This window comes from Chanodichthys erythropterus, chromosome 14 (genome assembly GCF_024489055.1).
Source record: "Chanodichthys erythropterus isolate Z2021 chromosome 14, ASM2448905v1, whole genome shotgun sequence".
In the NCBI taxonomy this organism is placed as follows: domain Eukaryota; kingdom Metazoa; phylum Chordata; class Actinopteri; order Cypriniformes; family Xenocyprididae; genus Chanodichthys; species Chanodichthys erythropterus.
Genome location: NC_090234.1, coordinates 14,129,210 through 14,146,493, shown reverse-complemented (window position 1 = coordinate 14,146,493; position 17,284 = coordinate 14,129,210). Strand labels below are relative to the sequence as shown.

Below are 17,284 nucleotides of genomic sequence, written 5' to 3'. Positions count from 1 at the left end.
TGTTCGTTCCCAGAAGAAAACTCAAGACTACAATGGAGGCGTTTCAGGGAGTTCAGAAGCGTAACAGCCGAAGGACACCGTTAATTCTAAGGCAAATAATCAGGTGTAATCATGTCTCACTCACAGCACATCATGTTATCTGTCAGTTAAACTCAATTTTGCAGTATTTTTGTGTGTCATTTCAAAGGTTTTTCAGATGCTCCAAACATCCTGATAATACAAAGGCCCAGCTGCTTTATTATTTCACACAGAAGACACAGCTGATCTCTCTGATCTATCGCCTCTTTATTCATGAGCTCCAGATTTAGTCAAGGTGATGACAACCTTGTGCGAGGTGTTCAAGAATGAGAGAGAGAAACATCTTTCTGACCTGATTTCACCGGCGTCTGGATATAATATGGACATATTGTACATTCAGTCTATATCTTGGTGTTTGTGGTACAGCATATTTTACTCATGTTGCCATTATGTTCACACTTAAACCTCTTGCCTTTAGTCTTTGTCCAGAAGACTGACCTCTTCCTTTAAACAACACCAATCATTTTAGATGATCAACATACGTAGCCCAAATCACATCAATTCTTATAAATGAGACAATAATAATAATACATTTTATTTAAAGGCACCTTTCAAAACACTCAAGGACAGCCATAAAAACAAATCAAGACAGCAATACAACAAACAATAGCTATTTAACATTAGATACTTTAAAATGAGAGAATCAGAGATTTAAATAGATCAGTTTTAAGACGTGATTTAAAAGTAGCCAGACAATCACTTTCTCATAAAGATTGTGGAAGAGAATTCCAGAGACGAGGAGGAGCAGCACAGCTGAACGCCCTGGACCCCATAGTGACTGAACGAACAACAAGACAAAACAGATGAAGAAGATCGAAGAGTACGCTTCGGGTGTAGTTATGAAGCAATTCGGAGAGATATGAGGGTGCGAGATTGTGAAGAGCTTTAAAAGTGAGAAGCAGAATCTTGTACTCAACCCGATATTTAACAGGAAGCCAATGTAGATGATAGAGGACAGGAGAGATATAATCAATCAATATTCCAGAAAATGTCCATGGGAAGCTAAATTGGGGAATTTTGGAAATATTACAAGTTGGAGAATTTACGGGAATTAATTGGAAATTTGGGGTAATTTATACAAACTGTATCATATATGAACATTTTGTTTAGTCATAAGTAGACATGCATGCAAACTAATACAAATTTTAAAAATGACATTTTTGACTTTATTTTGTGAGTAGATCTTTAATCAGTTCTTTCATTAAACAACAAAAAAGCATGCATGTTGAATAAAATAACATATTCCCTATGATGGGAATAAAATAAACAAAAAAGTCCCATTAAAATGTGAAATACAAGCATTTTCTCTCAAGCCAATGGTTTCTGAATTTGTCCTCTCAATCCTCAGTAGCCCTGCAGTAAGTAGTGTGCTGTATGCATGTGATTGAGGAGTGTGTAGGGTAAAAATTTGACTGAATTTGCATTTGCATCTGGTTGTTTTAACCAAGATTATGCTGCAAGATGGTTTTTCTACATTTAAGTTCCCTGTTATAGGCTAATCTGCAATTTATCAAATTTCCAGTTTATTCCCATCAATTCTCATGGAAATTTGTGACCCTAATTCAGTTCCCTGTTATAGGCTAACCTGCAAATTGGCAAATTTCCAGTTTATTCCCATGGAAAGTTTCCAACTTTGAAAATTCCTGGAATTTTACAGCCCTAATTCAGTTCCCTGTTATATGCTAACATACAATTTTGCAAATTCCCATGGAAAGTTTCCAACTTTGAAAATTCCTGGAATTTTGCAACCCTAATTCAGTTCCCTGTTATAGGCTTATATACAATTTTGCAAATTTCCAGTTTAATTCCCATGGAAAGTTTCCAACTTTGAAAATTCCTGGAATTTTACGACCCTAATTCAGTTCCCTGTTGTAGGCTAACCTGCAATTTGGCAAATTTCCAGTTTAATTCCCATGGAATGATTCCAACTTTAACAATTCCTGGAATTTTGCAACCCTAATTCAGTTCCCTGTTGTATGCTAACATACAATTTTGCAAATTCCCATGGAAAGTTTCCAACTTTTAAAATTTCTGGAATTTTGTAACCCTAATTCAGTTCCCTGTTGTAGGCTAACCTGCAATTTGGCAAATTTCCAGTTTAATTCCCATGGAATGATTCCAACTTTAACAATTCCTGGAATTTTGCAACCCTAATTCAGTTCCCTGTTGTATGCTAACGTACAATTTTGCAAATTCCCATGGAAAGTTTCCAACTTTGAAAATTTCTGGAATTTTGCAACCCTAATTCAGTTCCCTGTTGTAGGCTAACATGCAATTTGGCAAATTTCTAGTTTAATTCCCATGGAAAGTTTCCAACTTTTAACATTTCTGGAATTTTGTAACCCTAATTCAGTTCCCTGTTGTAGGCTAACCTGCAATTTGGCAAATTTCCAGTTTAATTCCCATGGAATGATTCCAACTTTAACAATTCCTGGAATTTTGCAACCCTAATTCAGTTCCCTGTTGTATGCTAACGTACAATTTTGCAAATTCCCATGGAAAGTTTCCAACTTTGAAAATTCCTGGAATTTTGCAACCCTAATTCAGTTCCCTGTTGTAGGCTAACATGCAATTTGGCAAATTTCTAGTTTAATTCCCATGGAAAGTTTCCAACTTTTAACATTTCTGGAATTTTGTAACCCTAATTCAGTTCCCTGTTGTAGGCTAACCTGCAATTTGGCAAATTTCCAGTTTAATTCCCATGGAATGATTCCAACTTTAACAATTCCTGGAATTTTGCAACCCTAATTCAGTTCCCTGTTGTATGCTAACGTACAATTTTGCAAATTCCCATGGAAAGTTTCCAACTTTGAAAATTCCTGGAATTTTGCAACCCTAATTCAGTTCCCTGTTATAGGCTTATATACAATTTTGCAAATTTCCAGTTTAATTCCCATGGAAAGTTTCCAACTTTGAAAATTCCCAGAATTTTGCGACCCTAATTCAAAAGTGAGACGAAATCTGGGCTGTATTGAAGTATCACTCCTGCTGATGTCCAGCAGCTGTCGGTCTGTGTTCTCCAGGAATAGCTCACTATCCTTCAAGTCAAGGTAAATGAATGATGAATCTGCTGACAGGGAGGAAACCCCATATTTTTTTTTAAAACGGATGGACTAGTCAATGACTCGTCTGACCAACAAGTCGAGTAGCCAGAACAAGCGCTGAACTGCAGCTCACTGGATCTGTCAAAAAGAACCAGGATGGAGCTCAGCCGTGTGTCCTGGTTTCATCTGGCGTGTGTGCCGGTGGCTTTACACTCATTAAGGTGAGACGGTGTTCTCTCTGTCTCTCGGGAGTGTATGCTAATTATTCTGGGTCAGAGTGATAATTGCACAAGTATGTGCTGGATTCAGCACTATTAATAAAGTTCTTTAAATCTTCTGTCCTCTGACCCCAGCGACCTTTACTGACACTCTCTTAATTGAGGATCACAGTTTTAAAATTGACACACAATCTGATCAACAATATCAGAGCATTTTTACGGCGAGTGTGACTAAGTTTAATTAGGTTGCACTGGTGTGACTACAGCTGCTCAACACTGCTGTTCTGATACACATGAGAAAGACCAAAAGTGGGATGAAACAGCACTTTGGCTTTGAATCGCATGATGAATTATCATGAATATAATATAGTGTATTGATGGTCAAAAACATAGAAATAAAGATATTTTTGACACATCACCAAAAAAACCCAAATACGTCCATAGAAATGTTTTGCATATTGATGCAAGTAGATTAAAAACAGTGTCCAGTAGTGCATGTGTATGTGAGTTCATTCCTGCTGTGCATATGTGAATGGCAGTAAAAATAAACAATTCTTAGCGAATAAACAAAATAATAAAAATTGCGTGTAAACAGGAGTGAAGAGGTTTGCTCGTATCATGTAAACATCTTACTTATAAAATAAAATAAAGGTTTTTGGCATGTATAAGGTGTGGTACATTTTTCTAAGGACAATCAGAATTAAGGGCTTTAAAATTCACTGTGATCAAATAACAACAAACTAATATCATTCACATCTTTAAAAATTTTACTGTTTAATATTTTATGTATATTATCATGGGAAAAAGTACTGAAGAGCAGGAGTGAGCCATAAACTCAACAGCACCACAGAGAAACTTAGAATCATCTCAAAATAAACGCATCAATCAACACGACTGACTTCAGTGCTTTCTTTATTTTTAGGAACTGATTCAGTAAAGTTCATGCAGGCTGCCATGTTGAACTGATAGTTGCACTGAGGGCTGCTGTATGAACCACAGACGCTCTCTAGTGGTCACGACTGAGCAGTACAGGCAGTCAGTACATCAAAAATTGACATCTTCCCCTTTATTCAAATATTATTAAAGATTTTGTAGTCATATTGCACAGATGAGTCAATTGTTTTATTTGTGATAACACAATGAAACATGCCAGCATCATTTTTGTCCAGGTTGTCATACAAAGAATTTATGAACACATGCAAAAACAAGAGAGAGTCAACCAAATATTAATAACTGATTATGTTGTATCAGTGTATGCTTTTTCCAGTGAGCTTTTTTTCTATGCATTTTCCTTGCATTTTCTATGCATAAAAACTGTAGCTATGGTTTCCCTTTTTATGCCAAATAATTTTGTCAGATAAATATCTTAAGTTTAGTGTTTTGTTCTTCCCTCATATTTAATTTTTTTTTTTTTTAAATATATAAAATATTTATCAAACTTGTAGGGTCATTAAAAACAAATATCCCCTCTGGATATGACTATACTTTTACTATACTAATCACTCTTTCTAAAAAGTATTGCATTACTTATTAATACTAAATCGCATATCAGTCTTACCCAGTTGAACAATACAAGGATAGGCATGAAACTGCTAATCTTTCAATAATATAAAATTGCATAAATTATTCTTGAACTGACTAAAGTATTTAAAGGGATAAGGTTACATTTAAACCATATATTAACATTAGATGTTAAATTTTGATGTCAAATCCACTATTGTGTTAGAATTGTTCCAAAGTATTTAATTCAATTACATCAGAAGTAACTAATTAAAAAAATTAAAAGTAATCCCTTACTTTACTTTTTCAAGGTAAAAGTAATTAAATTACAGTAATTAATGACTTAATAAAGCATTACACCCAACATTGTCAACATGTGGCAATAAATTTAATAAGTCAAGTCAGTCAACTAACCTTTATTTCTATAGTGCTTTATACATGTTTTTTCAAAGAAGCAACTTCATCAAATACAAGACAAATTCAAATTCTGCCTATAAAGTAGCTCTAAAAAGACAATGTCGTCATTATTCAGCTCAATTCAGTTCAGTAACTGTGTAAAGATCATCAATTATGAAACAAGCTCAGTTCATCTATAATGGGCTCTACAGAAGACAATAGTGTCATCATTCAGCTTAATTCTCATCTGATAGTGTCAGTGCAGTCAAATTGATATCATTACTAATTAATTCTGGTACACCACAAGATAAACTAACAAATAAAAGAGATTCTCTCACATTTTAAATCAGCACAAGGCTTTAATATCCACTAACACCTGAGAACCAAACGCACGGCATCACTCGAGCAAATCAAGATTTTCCGAATCAGGGACAGATGCTGCAATGGGCCACTAGATGGCGACCAATTATGTATCAGCGTGCAACACGAACATGATTAGATCCATTACAACAGTGGAAAAATGCGTGGGAAGAAAGTGCTCACTAAACTCTGTCACTGCTGCTAAGAAACACCAGATGTTTCTTCCAAGGAAGCATAACATGAAGATGAAGAAATAATCAACGGTACAAAAATAGGCTATGGGCTGTTAAAGAGCTCCTATTATGTATTTTTCCATGTTCAACTGTCTTCAGTGTGTAATTTTGCTGTTTGAGCATGAAAAAGCTCTGCAAAGTTACAAAGCACAGTCCCTCCAAAGGGAGTTATTGTCCAGTAGTGTAAAGTATTTGAGTAAATGTAATTTGTTATTGTACTTAAAGGGGACTTATCATGAAAATCTGACTTTTTCAGTGTTTAAATGCTATAATTGGGTCCCCGGTGCATCTATCCAGGAAACGTGAAAAAGGACAACCCAGTATCTTTGTTTTGGCAAGCCTTTCTCTGCAAGCATGTGAAAAAACGAGCCGCTCAGATTTCTCTCCCCTAGTGACGTAGGAAGGGGATCTTATTATAATATTACCGCCCCTTAATCTGCACGTTTCCACCCACAGCGCCGCCATTATGTTTTTTCACAAGCAAGTTCTAACGCCATGGCAAAAGTTTGAGCAAAGCATGCTAACTGTTCCGTCGTTGCTGCACAGACGAGCAATGAACACTATTTAGAGTCGCGTTAGCTTGGATAGACTGCAAGTTGACTCTGGCAAGCTAGATTGATAGAAAAAGAGCGATATTTTGAAAAAAATATATTAGACCATTCACAGCATTTGATAGCAATCATATACGTTAGCCTGGTGTGTGGCGTATAAAAACATCGTATAGTGTACGTATAGTGGGCGTCCATATGGGTTTTACACAAAAGATGAACATGACGGCACATGCTAGTGGATGAGTTGAATCAACTCCACAGCAACTACATCAATTTATCCACTAAACATTCAGAAACGTCTAAAAGTTGTAACTTCTTCCTGAGTCTCTCCATCAGTGTCGACTCCGGTTTGAACAATGTAAGGCTGAACACTTTCCTCATTTTGGCTGCGTGAGATTCTCCAGCTTTGTTGTTGTTGAGCTTTTAAAGCTCCGCCCTCTTCTGGAAAGGGGGCGGGGAGCCGCAATTCATTTGCATTTAAAGGGACACACAAAAACGGCGTGTTTTTGCTCACACCCAAATAGGGGCAAATATGACAAGCTATAATAAATGATCTGTGGGGGATTTTGAGCTGAAACTTCACAGACACATTCTGTAGAGACTGATATTACATCTTGTGAAAAGGGGCATAAAAGCTCTCCTTTAAGTATCTTTTTGGCTACTTTAACTTAGTATCAAAGATATTAGCAACTTTACGCTCTGCTCGACTACATTTTTGAATAAGTATATGTACTCTTTAGTCCAAAAACATTAGTGCTGAGTAGACTTGTGCCGATATTTGGTAATGCGATAAATCGCGATAATGAATATGCACAATATTGTAATCGTCGGCACTTCAGAATACCGTAAATAATAATTTATTACCAATTATTTAATTTTTTATAAGGCAATTAAGAATACTTTACCCATCAATCGTATAAAATGCAGAACACCGCTGTATTCTGCGCGCTCAGATGTAAACAATCCCAACGTGCACGAGAAGCACATGGCAGAACCCGTGAAGGAGACGAGCTGAATGAAAGTGCGCGTTCACTCTCTGACAGCAGAGGGCGCTGATGGAACAGCAGCGTGCAGCGGTTACCACGGAAACCGTGCAAACAAAGTAACTGCGCTAGTGAAGTTTTTAAAATGCTTCAAACAGCCATTCATTTTTTGTAATCTCAGTGTTGTTCATCACAGCACCAAACACTGAATACTTAAAAAAGACTTAAAAGGATATTTATTTTCAAACCTAAACATTTTTATATTTTAATCTGGACTACAACATGCCCTAATGATTAGAAATGTTCTGATTATGTTATTGTTCAGTAAAACTTTGAAAACATACAGCTCCATTAGTTAACATGTTAATTCATTATCACTAAACTGACAATAAAAATACTTATAAAGTATTAATTATTATTAATTAATGTTAATTTCTTAGTTACTATTTAGTAACATTACTAAAATCAAAATAACTTATTTAATGGACCTGAGATAAAACTAACAATGATCAGTTGTGTTTCTAAACTAACATTAACAAAAAATAACACTTTCTGTATCAAATGTAGCTGTTGCTCAATCTTAGTTAACACTTTACTCTATTTAATGCATTATCTGTTGTTCTTTATAGCCTAATTCTTTTGCATTTTAATCTGCTTGAAAATTTCAGTCAGAGTTGTTTTTGTTTTATTACAAAAAGAGTTCTTAAACCTGTTAAACTATGACAAAAATGGTTTTGCAACTTATTTTAATATCGTGATAATACTGTGATAAAAGCTTCATCAATTAATCGCAACATGAAAATTTGATACCGACACATGCCTAGTGCTGAGTAATGCAATTACTTGTTACATTTTGCATGGCACCTAACTTTTTCTGCAGCTGTTTATTTCTGCTACAAAAGAAGTGATATCGCCATCTACAGCGCATTGAAGGTACTCACACCTTTACTCACACAAACTCGTAAACAAGGCTACTTTACAGGAATGCAAGTGCATTAGCAGGTAGTTGTGAATCGCATGTGTTTCATATATGAGACCGAAACCAGCACACCCAGTGCAAGTAGGCTTTGACTATTTATTTTTACTTAATATTTTACGTATTCATCGTATTAAAGAGACCTTTTATTGAATGATATTGGTTTTCTTAAGCCCTTTTTGAGCACTTAAGCTTAACTGAGACGAGGCTTTTGTGTCAACCTTGATTTATTGCAATTTTGAGGTGTTCAGTTTTATTTTGATTTTAGAAAATAAACATGTAATTGCTCTCTTCACAAATCAACTGTTTCTTGTTTTTCACTGGCATGTTTCTGAGGTGTTGAGGACTAGTGCATTTTTGAGCCTGTCTTCAGTATGTACTACTTACACAGTTTTCCATTAAATCACATAATTTGTCTAAATTGTTGTTAATGGATCTACATAATGACTTCTTCAACCTAGGCTGGAAGAGTGTGTATAGACATTTTTCAATCTTTTTCTTTCTGTGTATTTAATAAAGTATATGCTTATGGACAGATATAATATTGGCCTTTATGTTTCCCTTTGCACAGTTTTCACAACAAAACTAAACAACACCAACAACATCACCATTTTTCATTCTTGAAGTGAATTTTTGTCTCTATGGTGATTAGATTTACTGCCGCCTTAAAGGGAACCCTTGATATTAAGACTTGTATGGCTTAATATAACATAAAATTATGTCTCTTATTGAAATATGTAGTAGAAAACCCATGAAAGATTTATGTCATTTAAAAAATCCAAGACATATTTGGACAATGGGGGCGCCATCTATGTCGATGATGTCAAATGGTTGCACACAGTGAGCTACTGACACTGTACTATTGCTATTTTTACAGAAACACAACTCGGAATATAATATATGATGCCACATTGTGCAGCTTTTGGTTTTAATTTTCAGTCGATGGACAACAAGAGAACCGATGCAAATCTTCACTGCTTTACTAGTGGTAAGAGGAGAAAAGACGAATAAAACTTCCTAAAAATCTTTTTTCTCTTCACTTCAGATCTGATGCCTTTTGAGGCTTTTAGTAGACCACAGCTGAAAGAGCTTAGAGTTGGCAATGGATATAAGTGTATGCTTTAACCAAATGCCGCGCCTGCTGTGGAGACTGACGATAATAAGCCCATAACACATCTCGATTGAGACAGACTGCCTCAAAGCTCGTGTGCGCCGTAATGCACGGGATCTTCTCAACATGTTTTACTGTGTGTAATGCATTCAGGTGACATATCGGATGATTTTTTACAAGTCAATCATACAACAGTAGTTCGAACAGCCACAGAGACTCGGCTCCGATGTTTTCATTCTTACTAATTTTGCACTCTGGCTCAAATTGAAAAAGCTGATCGTGTTTTAAAGGGAACCCAGCGGATGTGTTACTAGATTACTGTTGCACCCAAACATAATCAAAAGTAAAATTGGAGAGAACAATTTTTGCACCTAAACAAAATGGCATGGCCATTGTCCAAATATGTCATGGATTTTTTAAATAACGTAAATCTTTCATGGGTTTTCTACTACATATTTCAATAAGAGACATCATTTACGTTATATTAAGCTATACTAGTCTAAATACCATAGGTTGCCTTTAAACTTGAGAATGTGATGCATCTGGTGTGAGGCATATGGCGCTTCATCCACACTGAGCGCATACAAATACTCTTCTTGCTCTTGAATGGACAAATTCACATAAAAGTATGGCAAAATGGCAAATCATGGTAAAAGTCGGTTATGTCTTAACTAAATGTAAACAGTTGAGAAAGAAGTCGGATGTGTGTCATTATATTGGATGTAATATATTGCATTTGGTGTTAAAGTGACAGCAGCCAAAAATAGTCTACCTGCTGCCGTCTGAGTCATTAAAGTTAATCAGTGGCGTCATTTCACCAAAAGTCAAGGTATGGCAGAGTTTGATGACGTCATCCAATCTTATTCCCTCGACGCGACAGTCCAAGTAGCCTACTTCACAACTTTTTCCAGCTCCTTAACACCGCATCTACACCAGACTAGGGGTGGGAATCGGAGGGTACCTCACAATACGATCACGATAAATGGCTCATGATAACGATAATATCGCGAGTCAGTGATTCTGAGATAATCGACATATCGCTAGACAATCCTATAATGATACATCACGATATCGGTCTTAATATGAAAACAAAATGCAAGTGAAAAGGTTAAGTGCAGGTTAATTGATAAATCCGATCTTCAGTTCCTGCATGTAGATTTAATAGAGTTCACGTCACCGAAAGCAAGAAATATGAGGTTCATTTTATTGACCATCAGTTAATTTCAAAATCAGAGAACGCAATAGGAGAGACCAGCAACAGCACTGGTAAGGTCTCATTACTTTTAATGAAGATAATTGTGTGTTACGTGTCTGCGACTTACTTTCATATGCGGCAGTTTGCGCTGAAGAGATCTACGGCGAAGCGTTGTCATATCTGACTCTCACATGTTTCAGTTTTAGTATTTTTGGGAGAAGTAAAATTTACATATGTAGTTTCAACAACCAGATGCATTTAGACTGATGCATAGACAGTTTTGACTGGAATGCGTCCCAGACCACCTCCTGAAGTGGTTTGAGCGATCGGATTTAAATCCGTCTCAAATGCGTTTCGGAGGGCATTTAGACCTGGTCTTTTCACGGTCAGAGAAAATGCATGAAGTGACCAGGTGAAAACAGACCTTTTGATGTTCTTCACCGAGTGCTTACACAGATATAGGCTACACGGGCGTTCGAAAGCAGGCGTCTATCAGCGGATCTCTAATATATGCTTTCAAACACTCCCATGTAATCTAAGCGTTCGGTGAAGAACGTCAAAGATGTCTAGTTTGTCACATCAATGGTATAAAAGTGCGTCGAAACTTTGAACTTAAACGTGGCTGGGGCATCTATTTTACTCACACTGCTGTCCGCCATCCTGTTAATAACCTTATGTATATAACGTCATGTGTTTAGTCCCGCTTTAAATAGTGATGCTTTGAGCAAAGAAATCTATTTATAGTGCTTTATTTATTTTAATTAAAATATCAATATTTGCGCCAAGACATAATTCTCGTATCGCACAGAGAAGGACAACGATATATCGCCATATCGATATTTTGTCCCACCCCTACACCAGACGCGACTTTCATCGCGCCGCAACAGCTAAAAGCTGTCTACACCGAACCAAGCACAAAGCACTTGGACTACATCAGAAATAGAACGGGGAATCTGTTTACTGTTGGGAATTTGTCGCGTCGCGACACATCCTGTGTAGACAATATCGCAGATTAGGGCTAATCGATATATTGCATGCGATTGTCACGCACATTTCGTCAGTAAAGCCGGTTCCCTGATTACCGCTAAATCGCCATCACCTGCTTTCAAATGGAGCGACATTTAATAGACAGAGCCGTAGATCACTGACAAGCCACGCAAAATCGCGTTCATTATCGAAGGCGATTCATCTGCGATATGAACGCGATATTGTGTTGTTTGTCAGTGATCTACGGCTCTGTCTATTAAATGCCGCTCCATTTGAAAGCAGGTGATGGTGATTTAGCGGTAATCAGGGAACCGGCTTTACTGAAGAAATGTGCGTGACAATCGCATGCGATATATCGGTCAGCCCTATTTCAAATTATAATGTATTCTATTGTCTTTTGACGCATCACGCTCGCGTCCAGTGTAGAAACGGTGTAAGGCTCAAAATCTGAAAGGTTTAATGATATAGGAAAACTAACACTTGATAAAAGCAAAATCTTTTATTTTAAAATCCAATAAGACATTAAATTACCGCTATCACCGGTAGGCTAATCACTATTATAACAGTTAAAACTCTATTTTTGTCTTTTTTTTTTTTTGTTCTGATGTAGGAAAAGTCAAAGTCTCATGAAGAAAAAAAAAAACTTTTCTTCAAATTGCAAATGATTTTTTTTACCTTTATTTAACCAGGAGAGTCCCATTGAGATTAAAAACCCTCAAATTAAACAGTGAGTAAAAAGCATTTCCTAATTAACGTTACTGAAGCTGTCAGTTCAGTTTTAATCAATGAATCTGTCAAAACTTCACAATGAATCTTTTATTTACATCATGTCTCCACTTTGTTTATTATAACGAGAGGATTTGTGTGTGTGCAGAACTTAGCAAACTTGTGCTATATATAAACTCATTCAGTGTTTTGAGAGATACTGAGCAGATTCTCACTACCAGTAACTTAAACACCTCTAATTGGTCATTATTTTCAACAGAAATCCCTGTGGCTACAATACTCAATGCTGCAAAATCACGTTGAATTACTGTAAATAAGAGACATTTGCAGTGCTGTTGAATTCAAATGACACCAATATAACAACCAGATAGCTTTAATTCACTTACTTTTCTGTTTTATTTAACAATACAAATTATATGTTACTCGTAGTAATATAACTCTATTAATCCTGCAATAAAAATATATTACTTGCATTGATCTGTTCAGGCAGCCAAGGTATGGCAACCCAATTGACGTCCCTGAAGTTAATCAAATAACAAAAGAAAAAAAAAATCACTGATCTTGACTGAATAACTTGTAGTAGAGCCCAAAAACAAAATCAAGACACAAGGCATAATAGGTCCCCTTTGAAAATACACAAACCTGATGGAGAGTGGAGACTTCAATGCAATTTGGTTTTAATAAATAGTATGTTTAAATAAACAATAAACATGCAAAATACTAGGCTGTGGTGCTGGTTTACTGTTCATAGGGTAAACAGCTTCAACCTGGACACCATGTAAACATCAAATGAAAGAAGAATTTACATTGGAATACACAAATGCTCTGGTGTTTGCATGTTTCTGCATCTGTTGCGTGGGAGCGTGAGGAGTTATGCGGCACATTAGCGAGCTGCCACCCACCAACAACCATCATCATCTACAAGCAACCATCTTTAATTCCTCTTTGACATAAAACCAATAACATTAAACTATTATTACAGTATTTGCAAAGCAAAATTGACAATCACCTCAACACTCGGCTGTAAAGGCCAGAAAGGTAAAGGCTATGAATCATTTATAGGTACTTTGGAATGAAGCCAGGCTGTAATGGACATGATCTAACATATATGAATACATACTGGGTGAATAACATGTGCACAGTTTTATAAAATCGAAATTATCTCTGTACTCTAAAATTACTACATTTACTAAATACATACTACAAAAATACTCAATTTCTGACACTTCATATGACTGTCACTCTTTTGAATCACTTTCTAAATATATAGTATTTGGGACAGAAATTTTGGTGATGCTATCTTGCATCAGATTCAATGCTAAATTTTGAGAAATATGTCACACATATGTATCTGAGCTCAGAGTAGAAGCAGCTAATATTTGTGTTCTGAACATCGTCTCTTTAATCGCCAAAAAACAACCATGTTTCTTTTGTCATTTCAGTTCATCTAATGTCACTTTCCTTCTATTCATCTTATCTGAGTGCCCGGCCGATATCAGATATTCTTGAGCCGGCAGACGAGACTCTCATTCAATTAGAAGATGCTCTCGCTCTCTCAGCTAATTACACTTGTGTTTGTCACAGCAGATACACGTTTCATTGTAATTTTGGGAAGTGCTGCGATGCTTTCTATGACTCTGTGCATGTGTGTGTGTGTAACCTGAGTCTGTTATAAGCATATCTGATAGCCTCTCTAAAGTAATATGAGCGCCAAAACACACACTACTGTCATACTAACTGCATTGTGTGTGTAATGTGCATTTGAGATGATGGACAGGGTGATGAGGGATGTTTGTTAATGGTCAACCTCTCATGTCCAGCACTGCTGTGAGAGGAACCGATCATAGTGACTTATTCACACACAAACTCACACAAACATGCACACACACACATACACACATGCCTACGCAGCACATTTGGGCTTCATCAAGAACCAAGGAGGTTCATTAAATGAGATCAAATGTGCTGTGTAACATGTGAATGAACCTCATTGGTTCTTCCGGAAGCTCAAACGTGATGCGTAACACAAAAATGAACCTCATTGGTTCTTGCTGAAGCTCAAGCGTGCTGCGTAACACGAGAACGAACCTCATTGGTTCTTGCTGAAGCTCAAGCGTGCTGCGTAACACGAGAACGAACCTCATTGGCTCTTGCTGAAGCTCAAGCGTGCTGCGTAACACGAGAACGAACCTCATTGGTTCTTGCTGAAGCTCAAACGTGCTGCGTAACACGAGAATGAACCTCATTGGTTCTTGTGAAGCTCAAACGTGCTGCGTAACACGAGAACGAACCTCATTGGTTCTTGTGACGCTCAAACGTGATGCGTAACACGAGAACGAACCTCATTGGTTCTTGCTGAAGCTCAAACGTGATGCGTAACACGAGAACGAACCTCATTGGTTCTTGCTGAAGCTCAGACGTGCTGCGTAACACGAGAATGAACCTCATTGGTTCTTGTGAAGCTCAAACGTGCTGCGTAACACGAGAACGAACCTCATTGGTTCTTGTGACGCTCAAACGTGATGCGTAACACGAGAACGAACCTCATTGGTTCTTGTGACGCTCAAACGTGATGCGTAACACGAGAATGAACCTAATTGGTTCTTCGGGAAGCTCAAACGTGCTGCGTAACACGAGAATGAACCTCATTGGTTCTTGCTGAAGCTCAAACGTGCTGCGTAACACGAGAATGAAGCTCATTGGTTCTTGCTGAAGCTCAAACGTGCTGCGTAACACGAGAATGAACCTAATTGGTTCTTGCTGAAGCTCAAACGTGCTGCGTAACACAAGAATGAAGCTCATTGGTTCTTGTTGAAGCTCAAACGTGCTGCGTAACACAAGAATGAAGCTCATTGGTTCTTGTTGAAGTTCAAACATGCTGCGTAACACCAGAATGAACCTCATTGGTTCTTCCGGAAGCTCAGACGTGCTGCGTAACACGAGAATGAACCTCATTGGTTCTTGCTGAAGCTCAAACGTGCTGCGTAACACGAGAATGAACCTAATTGGTTCTTGCTGAAGCTCAAACGTGCTGCGTAACACAAGAATGAAGCTCATTGGTTCTTGTTGAAGTTCAAACATGCTGCGTAACACCAGAATGAACCTCATTGGTTCTTCCGGAAGCTCAGACGTGCTGCGTAACACGAGAATGAACCTCATTGGCTCTTGTTGAAGCTCAAACGTGCTGCGTAACACAAGAATGAAGCTCATTGGTTCTTGTTGAAGCTCAAACGTGCTGCGTAACACAAGAATGAAGCTCATTGGTTCTTGTTGAAGTTCAAACATGCTGCGTAACACCAGAATGAACCTCATTGGTTCTTCCGGAAGCTCAGACGTGCTGCGTAACACGAGAATGAACCTCATTGGTTCTTGCTGAAGCTCAAACGTGCTGCGTAACACGAGAATGAACCTCACTGGTTCTTGTGAAGCTCAAACGTGCTGCGTAACACAAGAACGAACCTAATTGGTTCTTGCTGAAGCTCAAACGTGCTGCGTAACACGAGAATGAACCTCACTGGTTCTTGTGAAGCTCAAACGTGCTGCGTAACACAAGAACGAACCTAATTGGTTCTTGCTGAAGCTCAAACGTGCTGCGTAACACAAGAATGAACCTCATTCATTCTCGCACATCAAGCAAGCATGCCTGAGCTTCCGTTTACCATAACCGATGTGTGAAAATCAATGTTCATCATACTGTATAAAGCAATCATATCTTTTCAGAAATTTTGTACTAAACCGCTCAATTCATTAGTTTTATGATCTCTTTATGAACTTTTTGAAGCGTCAAAAAAATAAAAGCTCTCAGATTTCATCAAAAATATCTTCATCTGTGTTCCGAAGATGAACGAAAGTCTTATGGGTGTGGAACGACATGAGGGTGAGTAATTAATGACAGAATTTTCATTTTTGGGGAACAAAGAGGACAGTTTTTTAACATTCAGAGAAGAAAACTTAGTTTAGGTTTGGGAAGGTTCATGATATTCTATGGTAGTCTATCCATGAATACAATTTTCAGTCACACTCCAAAGTTGAAGTTAACATGAACTAAACTGAACAATACTTAGTTTTAAAGCATTAAAGCATTTCTATCTATCTAATATACTATATTCTTTCACGATAAAAAGGGTGAACTTTGCAGGGTGGTGTATCTGTCATGCATTGACTTTTATGATGACAACAACCACTAAACTCACTTTGTATATATTGCCTTTCTTAATGCATTGGACAACTGCATCCCTGGATTATCATGCACAGCTCAGAAACTGAATCCATACATTCGTTATGGTTCATCTGATTTCATCTGCATTTGTGCTTCTTTTTGTGCGTCATGAATGTAAAAAATTAAAACAAAACATCACTGTGTTAAATGACAATGCCATCTGCTTAACTATTATTGATCATGTGTGTGTGATTAGTTGTGTGACGCCACTGCCATTGGGAGGAAAAAACACAAAAAAACACTTACTGTGATGCTCTTGGCTGAAGACTGACATTTGACCTGATGATGAGAGACGCCGGCTGTTTGATTCATCGAGGAAAAGCGATGAAGATCCAAAGGTGCGATCGATTAACTGAATCTGTGATGGTTTATCTGACAGAAGCTCCTCGATCATCATGAAAGCGAATGAATTGAGCAATGCTCGCCTCGTTCTCTCTCTCTCTCTCTCTCTCTCTCTCTGTGTCTGTGTGTGTGTGTGTGTGTGTGCGTAATGCAGTATCGGTCTTTGTCAGACACGTGATTTTGTTGTGTGTGACGTCACCGCGGCGCCATATTTGTGGTATCCCTGCTGACTGTGAGAATGAAAGAGATTACACGAGTTGAGATAACAAGCAAATAACTCGCAAATATGAAGAAGCACAAGAACAAAGTTAAAATTTCATATCGCGATAAACTCACCAAAGATGCCAGGGACCGTTATTTGGAGA

At 37.4% G+C, this 17,284-nt stretch overlaps 1 protein-coding gene across 3 annotated transcripts in view; it reads right to left on the bottom strand.

Moving 5' to 3' along the window:
• Positions 1 to 16,967, bottom strand: part of LOC137035591 (inactive dipeptidyl peptidase 10-like) — a 106,899-nt gene extending 89,932 nt beyond the window's left edge. For all 3 annotated transcript variants that reach the window (XR_010897104.1, XR_010897105.1, XM_067409030.1), the window contains exon 1: positions 16,824 to 16,967. Coding sequence is in view for 1 of the 3 variants with exons in the window: in XM_067409030.1 (XP_067265131.1) it covers positions 16,824 to 16,889 (66 nt within the window). In the remaining 2 variants the exon portion in view is untranslated. The remainder of the gene's footprint in view (positions 1 to 16,823) is intronic.
• Positions 16,968 to 17,284: the final 317 nt, after the last annotated feature.